The sequence below is a fragment of the Eurosta solidaginis genome, chromosome 2 (genome assembly GCF_040869045.1).
Source record: "Eurosta solidaginis isolate ZX-2024a chromosome 2, ASM4086904v1, whole genome shotgun sequence".
NCBI lineage: Eukaryota > Metazoa > Arthropoda > Insecta > Diptera > Tephritidae > Eurosta > Eurosta solidaginis.
Genome location: NC_090320.1, coordinates 250,322,581 through 250,345,654, shown reverse-complemented (window position 1 = coordinate 250,345,654; position 23,074 = coordinate 250,322,581). Strand labels below are relative to the sequence as shown.

The 23,074-nt window shown below is 37.9% G+C and overlaps 1 protein-coding gene across 8 annotated transcripts in view; it reads left to right on the top strand.

Moving 5' to 3' along the window:
- The first annotated feature begins 14,202 nt into the window (after positions 1-14,202).
- Positions 14,203-23,074, top strand: part of toc (toucan) — a 708,907-nt gene continuing 700,035 nt past the window's right edge. The window contains exons 1-2 of one of the 8 annotated variants that reach the window (XM_067767574.1): positions 14,203-14,442; positions 18,378-18,960. In XM_067767574.1, the coding sequence (XP_067623675.1) occupies positions 18,952-18,960 (9 nt within the window). In that variant the 5' untranslated portion in view covers positions 14,203-14,442; positions 18,378-18,951. Of the gene's footprint in view, positions 14,720-18,162; positions 18,961-23,074 lie in introns of all 8 variants that reach the window. The other 7 variants (XM_067767572.1, XM_067767570.1, XM_067767569.1 and 4 more) reach the window with 7 other exon arrangements.

The following is a 23,074-nucleotide window of genomic DNA, read 5'->3' as shown; positions in this document are numbered from 1 at the left end:
ACTTTTTCATTTCATTCTACTTACTTAATATGGTAGGTATCACACCCATTTTACAAAGTTTTTTTCTAAAGTTATATTTTGCGTCAATAAACTAATCCAAATACCATGTTTCATCCCTTTTTTCGTATTTGGTATAGACTTATGGCATTTTTTTCGTTTTTCGTAATTTTCGATATCGATAAAGTGGGCGTGGTCATAGTCCGATTTCGGCCATTTTTTATACCAATACAAATTGAGTTCAGATAAGTACGTGAACTGAGTTTAGTAAAGATATATCGATTTTTGCTGAAGTTATCGTGTTAACGGCCGAGCGGAAGGACAGACGGTCGACTGTGTATAAAAACTGGGCGTGACTTCAACCGATTTCGCCCTTTTTAACAGAAATAAGTTATCGTCCAAGAATCTAAGCCCCTGCCAAATTTGACAAGGATTGGTAAATTTTTGTTCGACTTATGGCATTAAAAGTATCCTAGACAAATTAAATGAAAAAGGGCGGAGCCACGCCCATTTTGAAATTTTCTTTTATTTTTGCATTTTGTTGCACCATATCATTACTGGAGTTGAATGTTGACATAATTTACTTATATACTGTAAAGATATTAAATTTTTTGTTAAAATTTGACTTAAAAAAAATATTTTTTAAAAGTGGGCGTGGTCGTCCTCCGATTTTGCTAATTTTTATTAAGCATACATATAGTAATAGGAGTAACGTTCCTGCCAAATTTCATCATGATATCTTCAACGATTGCCAAATTACAGCTAGCAAAATTTTAATTTCTAATTTTCTATTCTGCGTCATAAGGTCAACGCACCTACCAAGTTCCATCGCTTTATCCGTCTTTGGTAATGAATTATCGCACTTTTTCGGTTTTTCGAAATTTTCGATATCGAAAAAGTGGGCGTGGTTGTAGTCCGATATTGTTCATTTTAAATAGCGATCTGAGATGAGTGCTCAGGAACCTACATACCAAATTTCATCAAGATATCTCAAAATTTACTCAAGTTATCGTGTTAACGGACGAACGGACGGACGGACGGACATGGCTCAATCAAATTTTTTTTCGATCCTGATGATTTTGATATATGGAAGTCTATATCTATCTCGATTTCTTTATACCTGTACAACCAACCGTTATCCAATCAAAGTTAATATACTCTGTGAGCTATGCTCAACTGAGTATAAAAATAGGTAGGTACTTTATGTGAGGATGCAAAGCTTCACGTGTTTTGTGGTCTTCATGTAAAAACTATGACTACGAATCACCTATTTCAAAAATATATGACATAAACGTAACTATTTGATGAAATTTGATGAATTTTGAAGCTTCTAGCCGTAAAAAAGGGGCAAAAATGGCAGTTTATATGGGGTATATAATATATATACCACCGATCTCTATGATTTTTTCAGACAAAAATATATGCTATATACGTAAGCATTTGGTGAAATTTGAAGCTTCTAGCTGTTAAAATTGGGCAGAATTTGCGCAAAGTTTCTTATCTGAACAATCGGTTGTATGAGATATATACTATATATACAACCGATCTCTGTGATTTTTTCAGACAACAATATATGCCATATACGTAAGCATTTGTGGAAATTTGAAGCTTCTAGCTGTTAAAATGGTGCTGAAATTGCAAAAAAAAATATATATATAGTATATATATTAGACCTGGCGTTATTTTTTTTTTTTTGGAATTTTGAGTACGGGGATTGGTCAAATATGCGATTCGATGTAATAATTCATGTGGTAAATTTTTAACTCAATCAGAGTGTGCCAACCTGTGCCATAATGAGGTCAAAGGTCAAAATATAGAAAAACACTTGGTTTTTTTTACTGTTATCTGTTTATTTATTAAAGAAAAAATAAAATGACGCAATTTTTCCACAATTTGCATTTCAATCATTAATATATGTCTCAAGAATATTACAAAAGCGAAGTTTTAGTATATGAAGGGAACTTTTGCCTGTAGTTCTCGACAATATGAGGCAAGTATTGTTTATCTTCTTCGCTATGAGTTAAAGACCGTTTAAAATCTGTTATTAGTTTTACTTTCCTCTCAGCAGAATCATTAACAGCAGTGACGTTTTTGAGGATTTGAACACCTTTTAAATATTCTGCATTTTCGCACCAGTTTGAGGGATCTAAGTTGAAAAATTTTACGTCTTTTTCCAATCGTGAAAAGATATTTCTAGTTCTTTGCGTTACAAAACAACTTAAATCTTTACTTATGAATGCTTTCATTTCTTCAATGCTGGCATTTACATTTTTATGCAGATAAACGCCATTGTCGTCATTGCTTTCAAACTCTTTTTCTAATGCTAGTGCTTCAACCATCTTTCTTTTCACATTTAAGTCCACATTAGAATCGAAAAAGGCGAGACCAACGGCTTCCTCGGACAGATACCATAAGTGGTTTTTCATTTTATCTAATAAGGCTAGAGATATTTTTGGGTCGTAATAACCGGCAATGTTTTTTGCCATCTGCAAATCCAAATTTGGTGCTTCGACTGCATTACTAGTTCGAAACCAATACGGAATATAAAGACGCACCAGGAAAATACACACATTGCGGAATCCATTCAAATGGCTGGAAGACATTTTAAATTGTTTTTGCAAAGCAAACATTTTTAAGGCATATATCGCTTTTGACATAAACCTGGCATGTGACGTCGCGCCAGGTGCACGAAAGGAAAAGTTCGGGATGCTGCCACCTAAGAAAATAAACATGAGTTGCAATAGCTCTTTGTAATCATGGCGAATGTGGTCTTTTGCTATATTTTTGATGCAAAATTCTTTATTGGCTTCACATTCCTCTGCATTTATAGCACGTCGCACTTCTTCATCCATGATTCCAATTGAAAGATCTTTTAAATTGAAAGTGTTCCATTCCCGCGAAAAACGTTCAAATATGGCAACTTCCGGGCCACAAGATTTTCCAAAATATATTTCAAATACAGCTCGTAGTATGATTTCTGCAATATGATGCCTGCATGGCAACCACAACAAGCTACGTTTCAATTTTTGTTCCAGCAACATTCCAGCACCGTTACGTTTACCAGTGTTTGTAGCGGTCGTGTCAAAGCATACCATTTCCACCGAATTTATCATATTCATTTTTTCTAAGTAATTATATATGGACTGGGCGATTGCTTCACCAATTCCACATTCAATAATTGGAATGGAAATTAATTTTTCTATATTATCTGCCGTTAAAACAATAGCTAGGCGTTCTACTTTTTCCTTTCCAGTCATTGCAGGAAGTAGTTTACCGTCCCAGTGTAACACAAATGTATCAGGGATCTGAAAAATTTTCGCTCTGAGAAGTATTCATAACAAATCCAAAATAAACTTTTATACCTTGAAATTCTCAATAATTTCTGTACCATGACGCCGACGATATTCCTTGCGCTGTTTTCTCAAACTTGTACAATTAATAACCAGATCTTCAATATTGTGACCCAAAGCTTTAGCTGTTGCAATAATAAAATGAATTGCGAGTGGGGTTGACATATTGCCAGCATCCATGCAAGCAAGCATTCTATCATCTATGAAGCTTTTTTTAGCACGTTTTTTTTTTCAGCTCGTTGGTGTTTGATACGATCATCAACTGCTCTACAGATTTTTCAGACTCACATTCACTTTCATCACTTACATCATAGTCTACACTCAACTCTAAAAAAAATTAGTTGAAAGAGAAACTTACATATTTGTTTCAGCAGAATTAACTAAATACCTTGAGTGCTTTCCAATCTTTGATACTTTGCTCTGCGTCGATTTTCTTCTTCTAACCTTTGCGCCTTCCGTTTTTCTTTATTTGCGAGACATTGATCTATAGAAATCATGCTCCCAACACGACCTGACTCTCTTCGTTTAATTAAAAAGTCTCGGTCCTCAGGAATAGCTATCATTTCTAAAGCATCAGCATGTGCAATATCGAATAAATTGTTCAAATTATCATTGAAATCATTTTCCTTTTTACGAGAACTAGGAAACGAAGATGTACAAAATTTCTGTACTGTTCTCCACTCATCATATAATTTCACCAATTTATCGTCACATGTTTTTTTGTTTAACGTTGGAACACGTGCTCTTTCCCAAAAAGGCAATATTTCCTTCGAAGCCAATTTAGCACTTTCCTTAATTGTTTTCTTTTCACACCGCACATAGTAAAAAAAACATTTCAGCACTTGTAGTTTTGATGGTAACTTGCTTCCAAGTATATTTTTTTCACATTTTCCTATCAAATATACGTTTGTGTCAGCAGATCTAAGTGTAACAAAATTATTTACAGCCATCACGATATTGCAGTATAACTTTTACTATTTTTAATTATTTTAATAAAGACCCTTTCTTAACCACAGTCAATTTCGCAATGACAAAATATTAAAAGCTCTATTTGCACGTCTCTAATTATCAACATTGGCGTATGTGAACCGTAATGTATGAATTTACCGTTAGGCGGGCCACTGACTACATTATCTGCGCAAATTCGAGTAATTTGTTGTTGTGAACTCAGTGAACGCAATTCCACTCAATTCCAACAACAGTCTTGTGCAGATAATTTGTGTAGTCAGTGGCCCGCCTTAGTTCAATGGAATTTTTACTAATTTACTCTTTTCTAATATTTATAAATTTTCTTATCATTATTGGACATATAGAAAAAATTACTGTGCAAAATATTGAGGAAAAATGAGGTCATTACATTCTATATATAATAAATAAACAGATAAAAGTAAAAAAACCAAGTGTTTTTCTATATTTTGACCTTTGACCTCATTATGGCACAGGTTGGCACACTCTGATCGAGTTAAAGATTTACCACATGAATTATTACATCGAATCGCATATTTGACCAATCCCCGTACTCAAAATTCCAACAAAAAAAAAATCTCATATAAGCTGCGCCAGGTCTAATATATATATACTATATATCCCACGGATCTCTATGATTTTTTCACACAACAATATATACTATATACGTAAGCAATTGTTGAAATTTGAAGCTTATAGCTGTTAAAATGTGGTAGAAATTGCGAAAAGTTTCTTATCTGAACAATCGGTTGTATGAGATATATACTATATATACAACCGATCTCTATGATTTTTTCAGACAACAATATATGCCATATACGTAAGCATTCGGTGAAATTTGAAGCTTCTAGCTGTTAAAATGGGGCAGAATTTGCGCAAAGTGTCTTATCTGAACAATCGGTTGTATGAGATATATACTATATATATCACAGATCTCAATGATTTTTTCAGACAACAATATATGCTATACACGTAAGCAATTGTTGAAATTTGAAGCTTATAGCTGTTAAAATTGGGGTAGAAACTAGAGGTTTACGCCGGTCACTTAATCGGCGGCGGCGGCGTAGCCTCTATTATATACCGGCGGCGGCGGCGTGTCCGGCGCGCCGACAAAGTGATCGGCGTATACCTCTGAATTGAATGGCTGGAATTCAGAGTATCAAATTGTCCACAACTAATGAATATGGAAGCATACTGCTGCCATCAATAGTATGTTTGACGATCTGGAACAACATCATTACCTTGCGGATGAGCATCTGGGAGGCTTGTAAAGCGAAAATTTAAAAAAATAATATTTGCAACGGTTTTGTTTATATGTATTTAAGGAAATCGACGTTTCGGCCATTTCGGAAAGATCCGCGGTTTTTGCCTCTCGCGGATGGTTCAGAAAATTTTCTTGCAGAGAGAGGGAGAAATACTTAAAATGGTAACACTTTTGTAGCGAAGTTTCACTGAAGGAGATACTATGGGCTAACTATAATACCCGTCGTCGGCACGATTTCTTTAAATCATTTGTGGCTCCCTATTGGTTACGCACAAAGGCGACTTACGGTTGCTATTGATGGTCTATTAAAAGTCATGACTCTCTTGGCACAGTTTTAACGATCAGCATAAACACTGGCTTAAGGGCGCCTTCAGTTTTTTCGGCTGTTTCTAGGAGCTACAATTCCCGAACAGTAGCAATCCCGGAAAATGTCAAACCGGGAGACTTGGGTGTCGAATGATGAAGTGTGAAAATCAAAATTAAGATTTGAAACGCTATTTTATAGTTAAGCAAATAAAGTGATTTTTCCAACCCTTCTCAGAGATGGTGAAGCTATGTATATGCAACGTAAGTATGAGCTGAAAATCATTTCAAAGGAGAATTTAAACCACTGGAGCATACTAAAGGATTTTGTATCACTGATTTCCCTTATTCTTTCAGCCACTCGGGATATAAAATTCGGCATCTTTTTCGGGTAACTTGCTTTTTTAAAAACATGAGGACATTTTGAAAATGTGTTCTAAATTTTGGGACATTTTTTTTTAATTTTTTGAAAAAATTATGCGAAGTGAGCATTTCAATTTTATATGTATAACTTTTCTTTAAGTGTTTTGTTTTAATAACTTGGTGAATTCGGTAATACGAAATTGCGCATTGAAAGCGCCTGTTTTCTCAAATAAATTTTGAATGCTTAGAAAGTATTAAATTTCGCAATAGGATTTTTATAACTGGCAGTGATGCGCAGCCCTTGATACCCCTTTCGACCATATCCGACCAATTTTCGAGACGAACAATAAATGGCCTAGACAGTCTCAAAAGAGTAGAAAATATAGTAAGGCGCCGGACGCCGCCGCCGCCGCGCCAATTTTTTTGATATTCGGCGGCGGCGTGCGAAAAACCACGGTAATCGGCGTCGGATATCTTTAGTAGAAACTGCGAAAAGTTTCTTATCTGAACAATCGGTTGTATGAGATATGTACTATGTATACCACCGATCTCAATAATTTTTTCAGAGATCAATATATGCTATACACGTAAGCATTTGGTGATATTTGAAGCTTCTAGCTGTTAAAATGGGGCTGAAATTGCAATTGTATATATATATACTATATATACCATCATATATATATTATATATATCACCGATCTCTATGATTTTTTTACACAACAATATATACTATATACGTAAACAATCGGTGAAACTTGAAGCCTCTAGCTCTTAAAATAGTGCAGTAATTACGAAAAGTTTCTTATCTGAACAATCAGTTGTGGGGAATATATACTATATATACGACCGATCTCATAAATTTTTTATACAACAATATGTGCAATATGCGAAAGTATATGGTGAAGTTTGAAGCTTCAGTCTGTTAAATTGATGAAGATATGGCAAAAATTCTCTTTTTCTGAAAAATCGGTTGTATGGAGGATATATGCTATAGTGGTCAGATCCGGCGGGTTCCGAAAAATGTCTAATCGGACACCCAAATACACCCGATCACCAAATTTTATCAAGATATCTCAAAAATTGAGGGACTAGTTTGCATACAAACAGACAGACGGGCCGACGGACAGACGGACATGGCTAAATCAACTTAGCTCTTCATCCTGATTATTTCGGTTTACTTAATAGTGGGTCTATCTATTTTCCTTTAAGGACTTACGATTTTGGGTTTCGTGACGAAATTAATATACCATTTCATTTTCATTAAAGGTATAAAAAAGCGATTAAATTTAAAGGAGAAAAAAGAAAAAGAAAAAATTTAAAAAAAGGAATCCTACAATGCAAGTCGTCGAACGCACAGACCGTGCGCTGCATGCGCATTGTTTAAGGTATGTTTGCAAATATTCGTAGAAGTCGTATGTGTCAAGCACATTGAGATAGTAAGCAGGGTGTGCCAGTCCCAGCTTTAAACGTCGCGGGAATATCAAAGTACAGCAACGTGACCCCGACAGACATAGAGCTTAGTGCTCAACCTACCTCCCGACGGAATACTTGACGGTAGTACCGGGGCTAAATGGTACAAGACGGTAGGAGGATTAGTGCGGTTAAAGTCCCACACTGACTTTGAGGCTTTCGATGCTTCCTCGTAAAAAAAAACACCTACATGTTTTTACACCGACTCTGAACGACATCTGCAAGGCAGGTGTGTTTTCAACGAGGAGCTTTTCATGGCATAAATACACTCTGAGTGTATGCTAAACACTTCCGAGAGGCGACGCCGATTAGAAAAACTTGTTTCTAATTTCCTCATTTTTGATGTTACTCTGTCCGTGAGTTGAACCCAAGATCCTCGGTGTGGTAGGCAGAGCATACTACCACAAAACCACGGTGGCGGCCTCGGTCAATTATAGCGTGTGTAAATTTTTAGGTGAAAACTAAAATTTTACTTATGGAAAATACAAAAAGCTTATTAAGCGTTTTTTATGATTCACATTTACGCATATTCCAGCGAAATGAAATGAACGCCGCTTTGACAAAACATTTTGCTATACTTTTTCATAAGAAAATTGTCGAGTAATTGTTTGTTTATATTTGCACAGTTGAATTGTGTTATCAAATTGGCATGTGAATAAACAGAGAAAAGTACAAAGGATACATTTAATTAGTTTTATTTGTTTAAAAACTGCTAATGATTTCTATTGTATACTGCCTCAAAACCAGAGTTGGGAGCACTGTACGAAATTCGAAGTAACAACACTGCTCGAACTTGAGGTAGAGAAGTGAAAAGTACCGAGACTGTCCAGAAAATAATCTTTAAATAGCCCCAACCAATCGGTACTAGCATCTTCTGGTTCTAGCCGAAGTGCTTGAGAAACGAATTTTTAAACCGTCGAATCTTTGTGTCTGTTGATGTTACCATTCTAATACCCTTAATCCGTTGGGTGCTAATTTTCAGAACCTTACTCCATTAGCCCGCTAAAACCCCCGATCCGCTGTTAATTTCTTTTTTATACTCAGTTGAGCAGAGCTCACAGATAGATGGGTTGAGGATGTGACGCAGAATAGAAAATTAGTAAGATTTTGGACATTGGGCGTGGCACCGCCCACTTTTACAAGAAGATAATTTAAAAGTTTTGCAAGCTGTAATTTGGCAGTCGTTGAAGATATCATGATGAAATTTGGCAGGAACGTTACTACTATTACTATATATTTGCTAAATAAAAATTAGCAAAAGTGGATGAAGAACACGCCCACTTTTTTAAAAAAAAATTTTTTTAATTCAAATTTTAACAAAAAATTTAATATCTTTACTGTATATAAGTAAATTAAGTCAAAATTCAGCTCCAGTAATGATATGATGCTACAAAATACAAAAATAAAAGAAATTTTCAAAATGGGAGTGGCTCCGCCCATTTTCATTTAGTTTGTCTAGAATACTTTTAATGCCATAAGTCGAACAAAAATTTACCAATCCTTCTTAAATTTGGTAGGGGAATAGATTCTATGACGGTAACCGTTTTCTGTGAAAATGGGCGAAATCGGTGGAAGCCACGCCAAGTTTTTATACACAGTCCACCGTCTGTCCTTCCTCTCGGCCGTTAACACAATAACTTGAGCAAAAACCGATATATCTTTACTAAACTTAGTCCACGTACTTATCTGAACTCACTTTATCTTGGTATAAAAAATGGCCGAAATCCGACCATAACCACGCCCACTTTATCGATATCGAAAATTACGAAAAATGAAAAAAATGCCCTAATTCTATACCAAATACGAAAAAGGGATGAAACATGGTAATTGGATTGGTTTATTGACGCAAAATATAACTTTGGAAAAAACTTTGTAAAATGGGTGTGACACTTACCATATTAAGTAGAAGAAAATGAAAAAGTTCTACAAGGCGAAATCGACAGCGTTTGGAATCTTGGCAGGAATACTGTTAGTGCTATTGCATATATAAATAAATTAGTAGTACCCGACAGATGATTTTCTGGATGATCTGCTCCACATTTTGGTCGATATCGGGAAAACGCCTTCACATATACATCTAAGGGCCACTCGCTTTTAAAACCCTCATTAATACCTTTAATTTGATATCCATATCGTACAAACACATTCTAGAGTCACCCCTGGCCCACCCTAATGGCGATATCTCGAAAAGGCGTCGACATATAGACCTAATGCCCACTCCCTCTTAAAATGCTCAGTAACACCTTTCGTTTGATACCCATATCGTACAAACGTTCTAGAGTCACCCCTGGCCCACCCTAATGGCGATATATCGAAAAGGCGTCCACCTATAGACCTAATGCCCACTCCCTCCTAAAATGCTCAGTAACACCTTTCGTTTGATACCCATATCGTACAAACATTCTAGAGTCACCCCTGGCCCACCCTAATGGCGATATCTCGAAAAGGTGTCCACCTATAGACCTAATACCTACTCCCTCTTAAAATGCTCAGTAACACCTTTCGTTTGATACCCATATCGTACAAACATTCTAGAGTCACCCCTGGCCCACCCTAATGGCGATATCTCGAAAAGGCGTCCACCTATAGACCTAATGCCCACTCCCTCTTAAAATGCTCAGTAACACCTTTCATTTGATACCCATATCGTACAAACAAATTCTAGAGTCAGCCCTGGTCCACCTTTATGGCGATTTCTCGAAAAGGCGTTCACCTATAGAACTAAAGCCCATTCCCTTTTAAAATACTCATTACCACCTTTCATTTGATACCCATATCGTACAAACACATTCTAGAGTCACCCCTGGCCCACCTTTATGGCGATATCTCGAAAAGGCGTCCACCGATAGACCTAAGGCTCGCTCCCTCTTAAAATGCTCAGTAACACCTTTCATTTTATACCCATATCGTACAAACAAATTCTAGAGTCAGCCCTGGTCCACCTTTATGGCGATATCCCTAATTGGCGTCCATCCATAGAACTATGGCCTACTCTCTCTTAAAATACTCTTTAATACCTTCCATTTGATACACATGTCATACAACCACATTCCAGGGTTACCCTAGGTTCATTTTCCTACATGGTGATTTTCCTTATTTTGTCTCCATAGCTCTCAACTGAGTATGTAATGTTCGGTTACACCCGAACTTAGCCTTCCTTACTTGTTTAAAACTACTTTCATAAGGACAGAAGCAGTTTCTTATCAAGTGACTTCTTGAGCAGGCCCTCGCTTAAGTCTGATGAAGTATCTAGAAGTCATTGCAGGAAGTCTGCATAAGGTACAGCTATGCCAATACCCAGTGGAGTAGTCTGACTACCTTAGTGCCCAAAAGCCTAAACTTATATAGCACAAAGCAGCTCTTATTTCACGAATAAATAAAATTATCAGTTGTTCATTTCCTAAAACCTCAGACTAAAATAGTTTTACCAAAATTCAGGACTTACATGAGTTTTAAAATAACTTGAAGCTTTCCAGGACGAAGGCACCTCGAGTCCTGAGAAGTTTGCTCCCATAAGTAATCGAAGCCTTAACCTCGCTAGCGTAAGACACGACACCCAGAACTCGCAGAAGAGGAACGCACTCTCCCAAGGGAAACGCGCTTCACTATAGCTCAACTGCGATCTGGGTACTGTTACAGGTTAAATTCATAACTATCCAGAATCAACCCCGACATACAAAATGTATGTCCTGCTTGCAATGTGTCCCCACATGACACCAACCATCTCTTCAATTGCAATGTGGAGCCAACGCCTCTAACACCCCTCTCACTAAGATCCACCCCTGTTGACTGCAAGTTTCCTTGAACTCCCGTTAGTGGATATTGATGACAATTTGTGATCGGACGCGCCTATTGGATGCGGCGAAGCACTGCTACAACAAAACCAACAACTGGACATCGTTAAAATCCTCAGTATTCTCCCTCTAGAGCTCTGAGCAACTTTGTGAGTGTTATATCGTTTGACTTGCATATGACCTTGGAAATTTTGCAGCTCCGCACGTCTGCCTTCTTTTATATTCTTTCAAGCGGGTTGGGACATCTATCATGTATTCAGCGAAAGGCGAGCGATATGCAAAACAAATTGGTTGTTGTTGTTGTTGTAGCGATAAGGCTTTGGGTCATTTGCTGGATACATATCCGGTACGCTCCGGTAACACCGCACCATTAAGGTGCTAGCCCGACCATCTCGAGAACGATTTATATGGCCACATTAAACCTTCAGTGCATCCCTCCCTCCCCATCCCCCAGGATTCGCCGCGGATATGTGAGGTTGACATTTGGGTTTGGAGAAGCTATATATTGCGCTGGAAACCTGAAGGTTTGCGCTACACAGCCTCTTGAATCTGATATTTTAGTCGCCTCTTACGACAGGCCTACCTACCGCGGGTATATTCTGACCCCCTAACCCGCTGGGGGAAAAAAATTGGTCGCCGTCAGATCTACCTGAAGGCAGGGGATTATTAGAGTTCGTTAATAGCCACCATTCAAAGTAGCTGAGAGCGGACACCCCTTTTCGGGGATGTTCCTATTTACTGGTATATAGATCTTATTTCCAACCAGCAAGGTGTTAAGCCTTCTGTCACAAATAGCAGATGAACTCCACTAAGAACATGTCGACTCATTAGCTCGTTGAAGTCGGAGTGATTGCTTCTGAAAGCTGCTATATCCAAGAATTTACTTTTTGAGATCAAGTAATATAGCACGCATGCGCCGCGTGCTTAACTGGTCCTGCGTCGAGCGAGTAAGTTGTCGGTTGAAGGTCAGTGTCTACAACAGAAGTATCAGAGAGTCAAGTACTGTAGCATAATCTAGTTTATTTATTTCCTGTCTTCATATAGACACACTGCGGCGAAATTTTTTATCGCAGCTTGGTACTTCACCCGCCCAATTTGTTAATACTGTTTACCCAGCTAATTGAGACTGTCAATAATTTCCCGTTTGGACACATTATTCAAAGCTCCGGCAAAGTCCATAAAGACACCTGGCCCATATTCTTTATGTTCCAGCAAAGAATCGGACGTTCTCTAAGACCACGCAGCATGGTTCACTTTTATGCAACCCTCCAAGATTATTTTGAGCTATTTTGTAGTCATTCGACCTGCCATTCGTAGTATAGCAGAGAATATTCTAACTGTCCTGGCAACTCAAACTTGGAACAAGTTTATACTGCCAATTATATTTTGTTATGTGTCAACTGCCGCTTCGTATTCGGGATGTAGATTTCATTTCACAATGGAAAATGAGTGTCATGTGCCTCAGGAGATTCTCTTCTAATGAGTTACTAGTTAACGTTTACTTTAATTATTGGTCGCTGGAGTATCTCATTGGTAGGACTTTCATTAACCTCGCTGTTCCTCTGGCGCATTTGATGTCCTGTTGATTTCAAAAACATTCCCGTACTCGCTTTCCGTACCCAAAATCTCTATTACCTGTTTTCTAAGAAGATTCAGCACCTTATTCCATTATTGTGTCTTTTATTCTCCCCTGAGTTTTCTAAGAGGTCAAGCTCTGTTATACGTAGTCATAAGCGCCTTTGATAATATATCATTGGATTCCTCCAACCTTTTTACAGTGACAATCTACTCGGGTATAATAGTCCAGTCCTTACACATAGATATGTCTAAATTTTAGTCCCGGGTTTTCTGTGCGGGCTTAAACTCGCGTTAAAGTTGACTAGAGCAAACATCTCCGTAAGCACTATGATGAGATCCGGCACCTTTCTATGCAGCCGTTTGATCCAAATAAGCATAAGGACGTCCTAACCAGAATCGGTAAACAGCTTTGCTGGATCGCGCCCGTTGAACCCTGTTATCAAAATACACTCTCCTACCCATGCAGAAGAAGAAAACAGACTACCAAGGGAGACACGACACACGCAGGTCCAACTTCGCTCTTGACACTGTAACGGTTAAACTCTTAACTGCGCAGAATCAACCTCGATTGAAGTACTGTAGATATACCCTGCATGCGACCTGTCCCCACATGACATCAACCATCTTTTCAAATATAATGTGGAACATACGCCTCTAACAGCAACTTGCCTATGGATCACCCCTGTTGAAACGGCTTTACTTGGACTCCCGTCAGATGACTTTGCTGACAATTTGTAAGTGGTCGCACTTTGTACGATAACATAAAATTTTCCTACTCATCTCAGCTTAAGCGGTTGAAGTGGCAGAGTTAAACTCACTCTAGGCAACTTTAACTGGAGTTAAACAAGTACTAAAAACCGGATCTTAGAAGCTCAACAGTGCCTCTTCATCATGTTTCGGAAGCGCTGCAAAACAAAAGTTGCTCTGAAACATGAAATGTAGGCCGTAATATATTGTCACCTCCTTTTGGCAATTGCTCTTGCGCATGTTCTCATTTAAACCGTTATACGAATTCACCAACGAATAATTTGTTATTGTCGGGGTTGATTTTTACAATAATTCAACGGTGACCATACAAAACAGACAGAGATAGTTGACATCATTGTTGAAATGTGGACCAAGTTAGTTGAGTTTTAGAAGTTGAACGCTGAATCTTTATGGACGGAAAATACGATTTGTGCTTGGGTTGAAAAATATATAAAGATGAAAAAGCATATTAAACAAGTAAATTAAAAGACAATTAACTAAATAAGTTGTAAAAAAAAAGAAAAAAAGAAATGAAAAAACAACAAAAAATATGTGAAAAATATATAAAGTTTTAGTTGTTAAAATGTGCGATATTGTGCGTGTTGTAACGGTAATTCCGATGGGCTGCATATTTTTTCCAAAGCATTACAACATTCCTTCGGAGCAGCTATGTGTTGTTGGGTGTTTTTGTGTATAGATTGATAAATGTGGAGTATTTGCTTTATGTAATTTAAAGTGAATTTGTGACTGTGGAATGTTTTTGTATGAGATTTGAGCTAAATTTTCAGTTTATGCAAAAGATAAGAGATACAAAAAAAAATTATAAAAATTTTATTATAAATATAATTCGTAATACCACCATAAAACATAACATTGCAAAAAATAAGGTAAAAGTCTAGTTGAGGGGTCGACTGCTAATACACTACCAAAAATATCGAGAGAGGTGTGAAAAGAGGCGTATTGATCTCGAGAACAATAATCGTTGATTCCATACGACAGCATGACACTGCTAATACGCGTCCAAAAATATCGAGAGAGATGTCAAAAGACGCGTATTGACATCAGTATTAACAATCCAAAACCGGAAAAGAAAAATTTTATCTCTGTCCGGAGATATTTGCAGTTGAATTTGACGATTTCCATGTGGTTGTTGTAATGTTGGTGTACCCACAAAAAAATTGTGAACATAAGTGTTTTGCGCGTAATTGGTTTTGGTCTCCAAACCGGTGTTGGACCCACCCAGGGTAATTTTTTATAAGCGCGGCCGAAGGCCGCCAATGCAGAAAGGTGTTCTACGCAAAAATACTGTGGATCCCACCCCCGGTTTTGGAGGGACCCGTGGGTAATTTTTCGGTTTTTCGTTAATATCTTTTGTACTACTTAAAATTTTTCTTTTCCGGTTTCGGATTATTAATACTGATGTCAAGACGCGTCGTTTGACACCTCTCTCGATATATTTGGACGCGTATTAGCAGTGTCATGCTGTCGTATAGAATTACCCAATAATCCGAAGGCGGAAAATACAAATTTTGACCCGTTCAAAAGATATTAACGAAAAATGACCCGCGGGTCCCTTCGAAACCGGGGTTGGGATCCTTAGTATTTTTGCGCAGAACACCTTTCTGCGTTGGCGGCCTTCGGTCGCGATTATAAAGAATTACCCTGGGTGGGTCCAACACCAGTTTGGAGACCAAAACAATATCCGCGCAAAACACTTATGTTCACAATTTTTTTTGGGTGCAACAACATTACAACAACCACATGAAAATTGTCAACTTCAACTGCAGATATTTCCGGATATAGATAAAATTTTAATTTTCCGCCTTCGGATTATTGTTCTCGAGATTAATACGCGTCTTTTCACACCTCTCTCTATATTTGTGGTAGTGTATTAGCAGTCGACCACTCAACTAGACTTTTACCAAAAATAATATCTAAATCATTAAATAACATAAAAAAGAACATAACATCAAAAAGAAATTGCATAGCATAAAATAACTTCAAAATACTCTAATTCGATTTTTTCTGTTTTCGTGGAAAGAGGAGTTTCTGCGGGCTGCAAAATCTCTCTGCCTACTCTCTTTTCAAGGGGCTAGGCATGGCGGAACTATACAAGGTGGCAGCACGGTGAGTGCTGATTTGTACTTTTTTAATATGATTAGAAACATCAACTTCCGACGCAGTACGATTTTGACATCAGTCCATCGATTTACGAAAACAAAGTACATGGAAATTTTATTTATGTTTGTAGGTATGTCACCGTGCTGCAACCTTGTATTGTTCCCCCATGGGGCTAGGAAACATTGTTTGCCACTGCCTGAAGATAGTTGTTTCTTCTACCCTCTTTTGTTATTGAGAGAAGTGATCGAATTCCAAGCGTAGACAGTTCGTGCTTTAGGGCCAGATTATATATGACGCCGTGACAATTTGCATCGCAGTCCCTAACATTCACAGTCTCCACTTTATAACACCAAAAATTTCATTAAAGCATTCTGATTTACTGTCACTCACTAAAGTCAATGAATGCTCTTATATGATGGGAATTTTGGTTCACGCGAGAAAAAATGACTCGTTGTGTTATACATAATTCGCCTCTTAAACTTTTCCATTCTGTAAACATACCTATGCACGATTTAGGCAGAAGTCAAACTCTTTATGGGGTTATGTATATCAACCATGCGGAAAACGATTCTGCTTTTCGGCTTTTTATGCCGGACAATCATCTTTACTTCGCCAGCATAGCCGCGGTGTTTTAATTCGCTGGAGTATGTTGATATCTGCATAAAACTTGTTCAGTTCCTCATAATCTCTTCTTCGGTAGTCGTCATCGCCCGCGCGTAGAGGCCTGCAAATCTTTCGAACAAATTTTCTCGGGAACACTACCAGGGCTAGTTTATCTGATGTTATGAGAGTCCATGCCTCTGCACATGCCGACAGAGCACTTCACTTCTCAATTGCGGCGCTTCTTCTTCTAGCTCGGGAATTAACACTTTGGTCCATTTACCAGCTCCTCCATTGCTTTATTCGCCACATAACGAGAGAGAAGCGGCCTCGATAAGAGAAAAACGGTTTCAAAAGTATTTTGATGTTTATTTTGCCTGAACATGAACCCAGGACCTTCTGTGTGATAGGCAAGCACTACTTATGTATATCTGCACAGAGGTGAGACATTTCTTACATTTTCTCGGCGGAAAGATTTATCCGTAAGTGTTTCGCATCGGCCAGGACACCGAAACTATGCGATGAGGTGAAAGTGGTTCGGTACTTCAATATTTCTTTGCATATGCACAAACGTCTGCAATTCTGTATTTGGTATTCCTACATCTATTTCATCTATAGTAATTATTACGAGTTCCATAGGTTCCTACATCCGTTTCATTTTCAGTAAGTTAATATGAGTTCCATAGCGTCTTAATAACTACTGGGACAGGTAGCAGCCATTCCGTCTACCTAACTACTGTACATTTCGAAACTTATTGACGGCTATGCTTTCGATACCCGTATAGAAATAGCTTTATTTGGACCCATTGCGCTCCATTTTTGGTCGATATCTTCGCTGGGTATCTACGTGACGTGTCTTCCATATCCTTATTGTATGAAGAACTTACATATTCAGGGCAACGAGTGTGGTATCGAAAGCGCGAGTTTATATCGGTATCAATAACTCGTAAGCGGAAATTAAAAATTGTTTTTTGTCAAGAGATATTTTGCATAAAGCAGTTGACAAACACGGAGTTGGGGTTTGGTGGGAACGCAATATCGCATAGCATTACATAACATAACATTATATTATATAGCAAAACAGCATAATGTAACTTATGGAAGCATATCATACCCCAACATAACATAACAGGGCACCACATAAAACGAAATAAAATAACATAATAATGCATAACAAAAAACAAAAATACCGAAAGAAAAAAATAATTAAGATAAAATAACAGAACATAACATAAATTAATCTAAAGAAACCTGCACCCGACTCCATCGCTAAAAAATATCGAAAACCGTAACAAGTGCGCAGAAAAGTATGCAACATTTAGTAGGATATAATTACTAGGAATAACAGCCTAACTCAAATACTCTTACATGGGACTTAGGCGGCTATTCCATAAGACCATGTGGTACTAAATGTTGCATTCTTTTCTCCGCATTAGATGTTTTTGGCAACGGAGTTTTAGCGTAGCAAAAGCTAGAATTCAGCGGCTAAACGAGTACAACATAGCCATAACATAACATAACATATGGTAGCACAAATTAAAATAGAAAAAAAAAAAAATGCGATGAATAAAAAATAATTTCAAATAAAAATACTTCATTCATCTTTCAGTTAATATTGTCCAACGCAAACGGCAATTTTTTGCATTCCCACAGCGCTGACTAATATTCCAGAGCAAGCTGGTTAATAAAAACATAAAACGTAATGAAGAAAATTCAAAAAATGTATCAAAGCAGAAAAGCATTATTAAAGTGATGCCATATTTCTGCCTACGTATGCAGTCCATCAATCGTATGACCACGTTTTCTTCACTCTTTACGGTCTAGCGCTCAATGTGCAAAACAGAAAACGAGACTCAAACAAATAATAACAACATTCAACCCTCAAACTGTGAAATTGTGTTCAAACTACTGAATACTGTACAGTGTACACGAGCACGACAGTTAGTCACTGCGTCCGTTTGTCACACCCCCAACTACCAACAACCAACATTATCATCTGCATCACCAGAACAATAACGATATACGAGTCAATCACACTGGTGTAGTGGTGTAACGGCGAGCATTGTTGCTTCCCTCAATCAATATTTGTGTAAACGTTAAAGTTTTGTGCTCCATTTGGCGACGTAATGCCGCTGCCACAGTAGGTTACGTTCGAAAAGAGTGCGTTGTGTGCTGCCGAGCTCGTGCGTAAAGCTCTATTAGTGTCGTCATTTTATTCATTTTTTTGTTGCGTCTTTTGTTTTTGTTTTCGTTGTTTTGTTTTTCTTTTGATACGCAATTCCACGTGGAAATGCTTTAAAGACATTTTAGGACATATCGCATGGAAAGGTTGGAGTTGATCTGGGAAAATCTGTTAGCTGTTGTTGCTGCGTAATTTATTTTGGAATTTGCTGTAATTATGTCGAAGGTAAGTAAGCTTAAGAATTTAATTTCTTTAGTATTGAATCGTGTGATTTAGCGTATAGTGAACATTTTGCCGGTAGTGGACTTAACAGGTGTCTGAAGCTGCAGTGATAACGCCCAAAGAGCTCGCTTACGCGGGAATGGGAGGACGGGATGGCCTAGAAGGTCACACGTGGTCACAACAAATCGTTCCCGAGATGGTCGGGCTTGGTACCGGAAAGTACCGGATCTGCAGCCGGCAAAGGATCATCAACTCGATAACACTCCCCAAGGCCTTCGGGGAGTGTTCGTATCGCTACAACAACAACAACAACAACAGCTCGTTTACGTTAAGCTCCAGTATTTCACATGAAAAACTTGATAGAACGTGGTATGGGACCACAAGAAGATTGATTCTGTGATTATTGGAGCGGTTTGTAAAAGCGTTCAAATTTGAAGCTAGGGGTATTGTTGCTCTTTTATACTCAGCTGAGCAGAGCTCACAGAGTATATTAACTTTGTTCGCATAACGTAATCCGTAACGGCATAAACTAATCGAGATAGATATAGACTTCTATATATCAAAATGATCTGGGTGAAAAAAGAAATTCATTTATCCATGTTCGTCCGTCCGTCCGTCTGTCCGTCCGTCTGTAAACACGATAACTTGAGTAAAGGTATCTGATGAAATTTGGCATGTAGATTACTGGGCGCTCATCTCAGATCGCTATTTAAAATGAACGAAATCGGACTACAACCACGCCCAGTTTTTCGATATCGAAAATTTCGAAAAACCGAAAAAGTGCGATAATTCATTACCAAAGACGGATAAAGCGATGAAACTTGATAGGTGCGTTAACCTTATGACGCAAAAGAGAAAATTAGAAAAATTTTGGACAATGGGCGTGGCACCGCCCACTTTTAAAAGAAGGTAATTTATAAGTTTTGCAATCTGTAATTTGGCAGTAGTTGAAGATATCATGATAAAATTTGGTAGGCACGTTACTCCTATTACTATATATGTGCTAAATAAAAATTAGCGAAATCGGATGACAAACACGCCCACTTTAAAAAAAAATTTTTTTAAAGTCAAATTTTAACAAAGAATTTAATATCTTTGTAGTATAAAAGTAAATTATGTCAACATTCAACTCCAATAATGATATGATGCTAAAAAAATACAAAGATAAAAGAAAATTTCAAAATGGGCGTAACTCCGCCCTTTTTCATTTAATTCGTCTAGAATACTTTTAATGCAATAAGTCGAACAAAAGTTTACCAATCCTTGTGAAATTTGGTAGGGACATAGATTCTATGACGATAACTGTTTTCTGTGAAAATGGGCCAAATCGGTTGAAGCCATGCCCAGTTTTTATACACAGTCGACCGTCTGTCCTTCCGCTCGGCCGTTAACACGATAACTTGCGCAAAAAACGATATATCTTAACTAACCTTAGTTCACGTACTTATCTGAAGTCACAATCTTGGTATAAAATATGGCCGAAATCCGACTATGACCACGCCCACTTTTCCGATATCGAAAATTACGAAAAATGAAAAAAAAAAAAATGCCATAATTCTGTACCAAATATGAAAAAACAGATGAAACATAGCAATTGGATTGGTTTATTGACGCAAAATATAACTTTAGAATAAACTTTGTAAAATGGGCGTGACACCTACCATATTAAGTAGAAGAAAATGAAAAAATTCTGCAGGGCGAAATCAAAAGCCCTTGGAATCTTGACAGGAATACTGTTCGTGGTATGACATATATAAATAAATTAGCGGTACCCGACAGAAGATGTTCTGGGTCACCCTGGTCCACATTTTGGTCGATATCTCGAAAACGCCTTCACATATACAACTAAGGGCTACTCCCTTTTAAAACCCTCATTAATACTTTTAATTTGATACCCATATCGTACAAGAACATTCTAGAGTCACCTCTGGTCCACCCTTATTGCGATATTTCGAAAAGGCGTCTACCTATAGATCTAAGGCGCACTACGTTTTAAATAATCATTAACACCTTTCATTTGATACACATGTCATACAAACAGTATCCAGGGTTACCCTATGTTCATTTTGCTAAATGGTGATTTTCCCTTATTTTGTCTCCAAAGCTCTCAGCTGAGTATGTAATGTTCGGTTACACCCGAACTTAGCCTTCCTTACTTGTTTTTAAATAACATATTGTTTTTCTCGCTTCGTCGTAGTCCGGTGGTGAAATTCATTTGCCAACATAAGTGTTTCGGGTATTGAGTTTGTCCTCCACTTGCCTCTTCCACCTCAGTGAAGGTCTTCCCTTCCTCTGCTTCCAAATGCGACTGGATATACTTTCATGGCCGGAGCGTATTTGTTCATTCGCATAATGTGAACTAGCCAGCGCAGCCTTTGGGATTATATTTTTGGCGCTATGTTCATTTACGCGAAGAGCTCACACAGTGCATCATTAAACTGGGTTAGACTCACGTCATTGGTGTGACGATAAAGATCATGAATCTTCCAGAAAACTCGAATGTACCAAGGGCCATCCCACTTTTTTCTCGACATCGTCGATGATCCCGAGAGACATGTACAAACATGTATCAACATAAGTCTGATGGAAGACTTATAAAATGGATTTTAATCGTCTAAAAAGGTCTTTAATTTTTAATACATCCGTCAACAGTGACATAGTAGCCGCGAATGCGGTGATTCTTCTTCCGCTTGCTTTTCTATCCACACCAGGGAAATCTGGAGTTACGACGTGTTGGATAAGACCGCGCTTATCTCTCTAGCCAGTTAAGAATGAGTGGATATATCTCCTTATCCTAAGTATGCTCTGAACGTCGGGTACCAGGTCGCCATTATTGTTCCGAATAATATTGTCCCGGTTTTTAAACATTCTGTAATTAGTCAGCCAAAATCTGCGGCTCCTCGAACTCTCGAAAGACGTTTCTTTCTCTAACTAACCGTCTGTCATCCCACTGCAAGTCAAAATAAAGGGCTCGCTGGAAAGCTATAGTATCGTACTGCATATACGAGATGAATGAGAAATATACTTCCACTGCTATGCTACGCCACTAGCTTGCAGACTCTGGTATTGTGAGCAGTTTATTTTGGAAATATTCTTCTGAGAAGGATTCCTTCGCTGCACAAAGACCTGTGCATTTCAAAACTGGGATAAGATTGTGGTTAGAGTAGATATTGGGACTTCATGAACTGCGGAAATTCGGTATGCTGCAGCTATGTCTGCCATCGTTTAGATGTGATCGAATTGGTTTCCCATGTTTGATCCTGGGGCAGCCTTTTTATCTCGTAAGTCAACTCGGAGAAGAAAGAATGTCTTTCTAGGTACTTCACTGCAGTAATGTGGAACCCAGTTCACAGTGGAGTACCAAGTATCTGTATTCACAGAGAAAGCTTAAGTTAGATGGGCAATGGAGCCCACATGTAAGTAAACGTTACTTGGCTTCTTGTGGGATGAAAATCGAACTGGTTTTTAATTAACCTCAATATCCTCTCTTTTGGTCCACGGATTGAGATATTAATGGCACACTATTATGGCGGTATACGGAAACGAATACGAACCCCAACGAATGATTTCTATCCGTTTGTAAAGGAAAGGATAACATGTTTTAAATGTCTTCTCAATATCCAGCACTGCTTTTTGATATCAGGAGTGTTAAACCACGCCTAAAACTGATCTCAATTTCGAGACTAAAATTCATTATTCTGTCATGATATTGTAACGAATTTACTTGCAAATCCTCTTATTTGCAATCCTCTGCTAAGTTCGAATCACTAAACTGTTGAATAAATAACTCCAATATTGAATGATGGAAAAATGGCCTTTATTAAAGTACTTCACAATAACACCTATACTTTGCTACAAGCTGGCTTAATAACCAAACTGATTAATAACTCAAATGAAACTTTACTATTGGCCGCCAGATCGCGTGCTTAAGCAAACTGATTGATAGCTCAACTCAAACTAAATTACTTCTTACTCCCTGCCCCACTTTTATAGTTTACGCTGCATACTTCTAGGCTCTTCGATTTCCAGAACTTACTAGTTTGTTTCGGCTACAAAATCGCCAGCCACAACTACGTGCACAAATTATTGTTCTCTCTTGTGACAACTCAGATAAGAT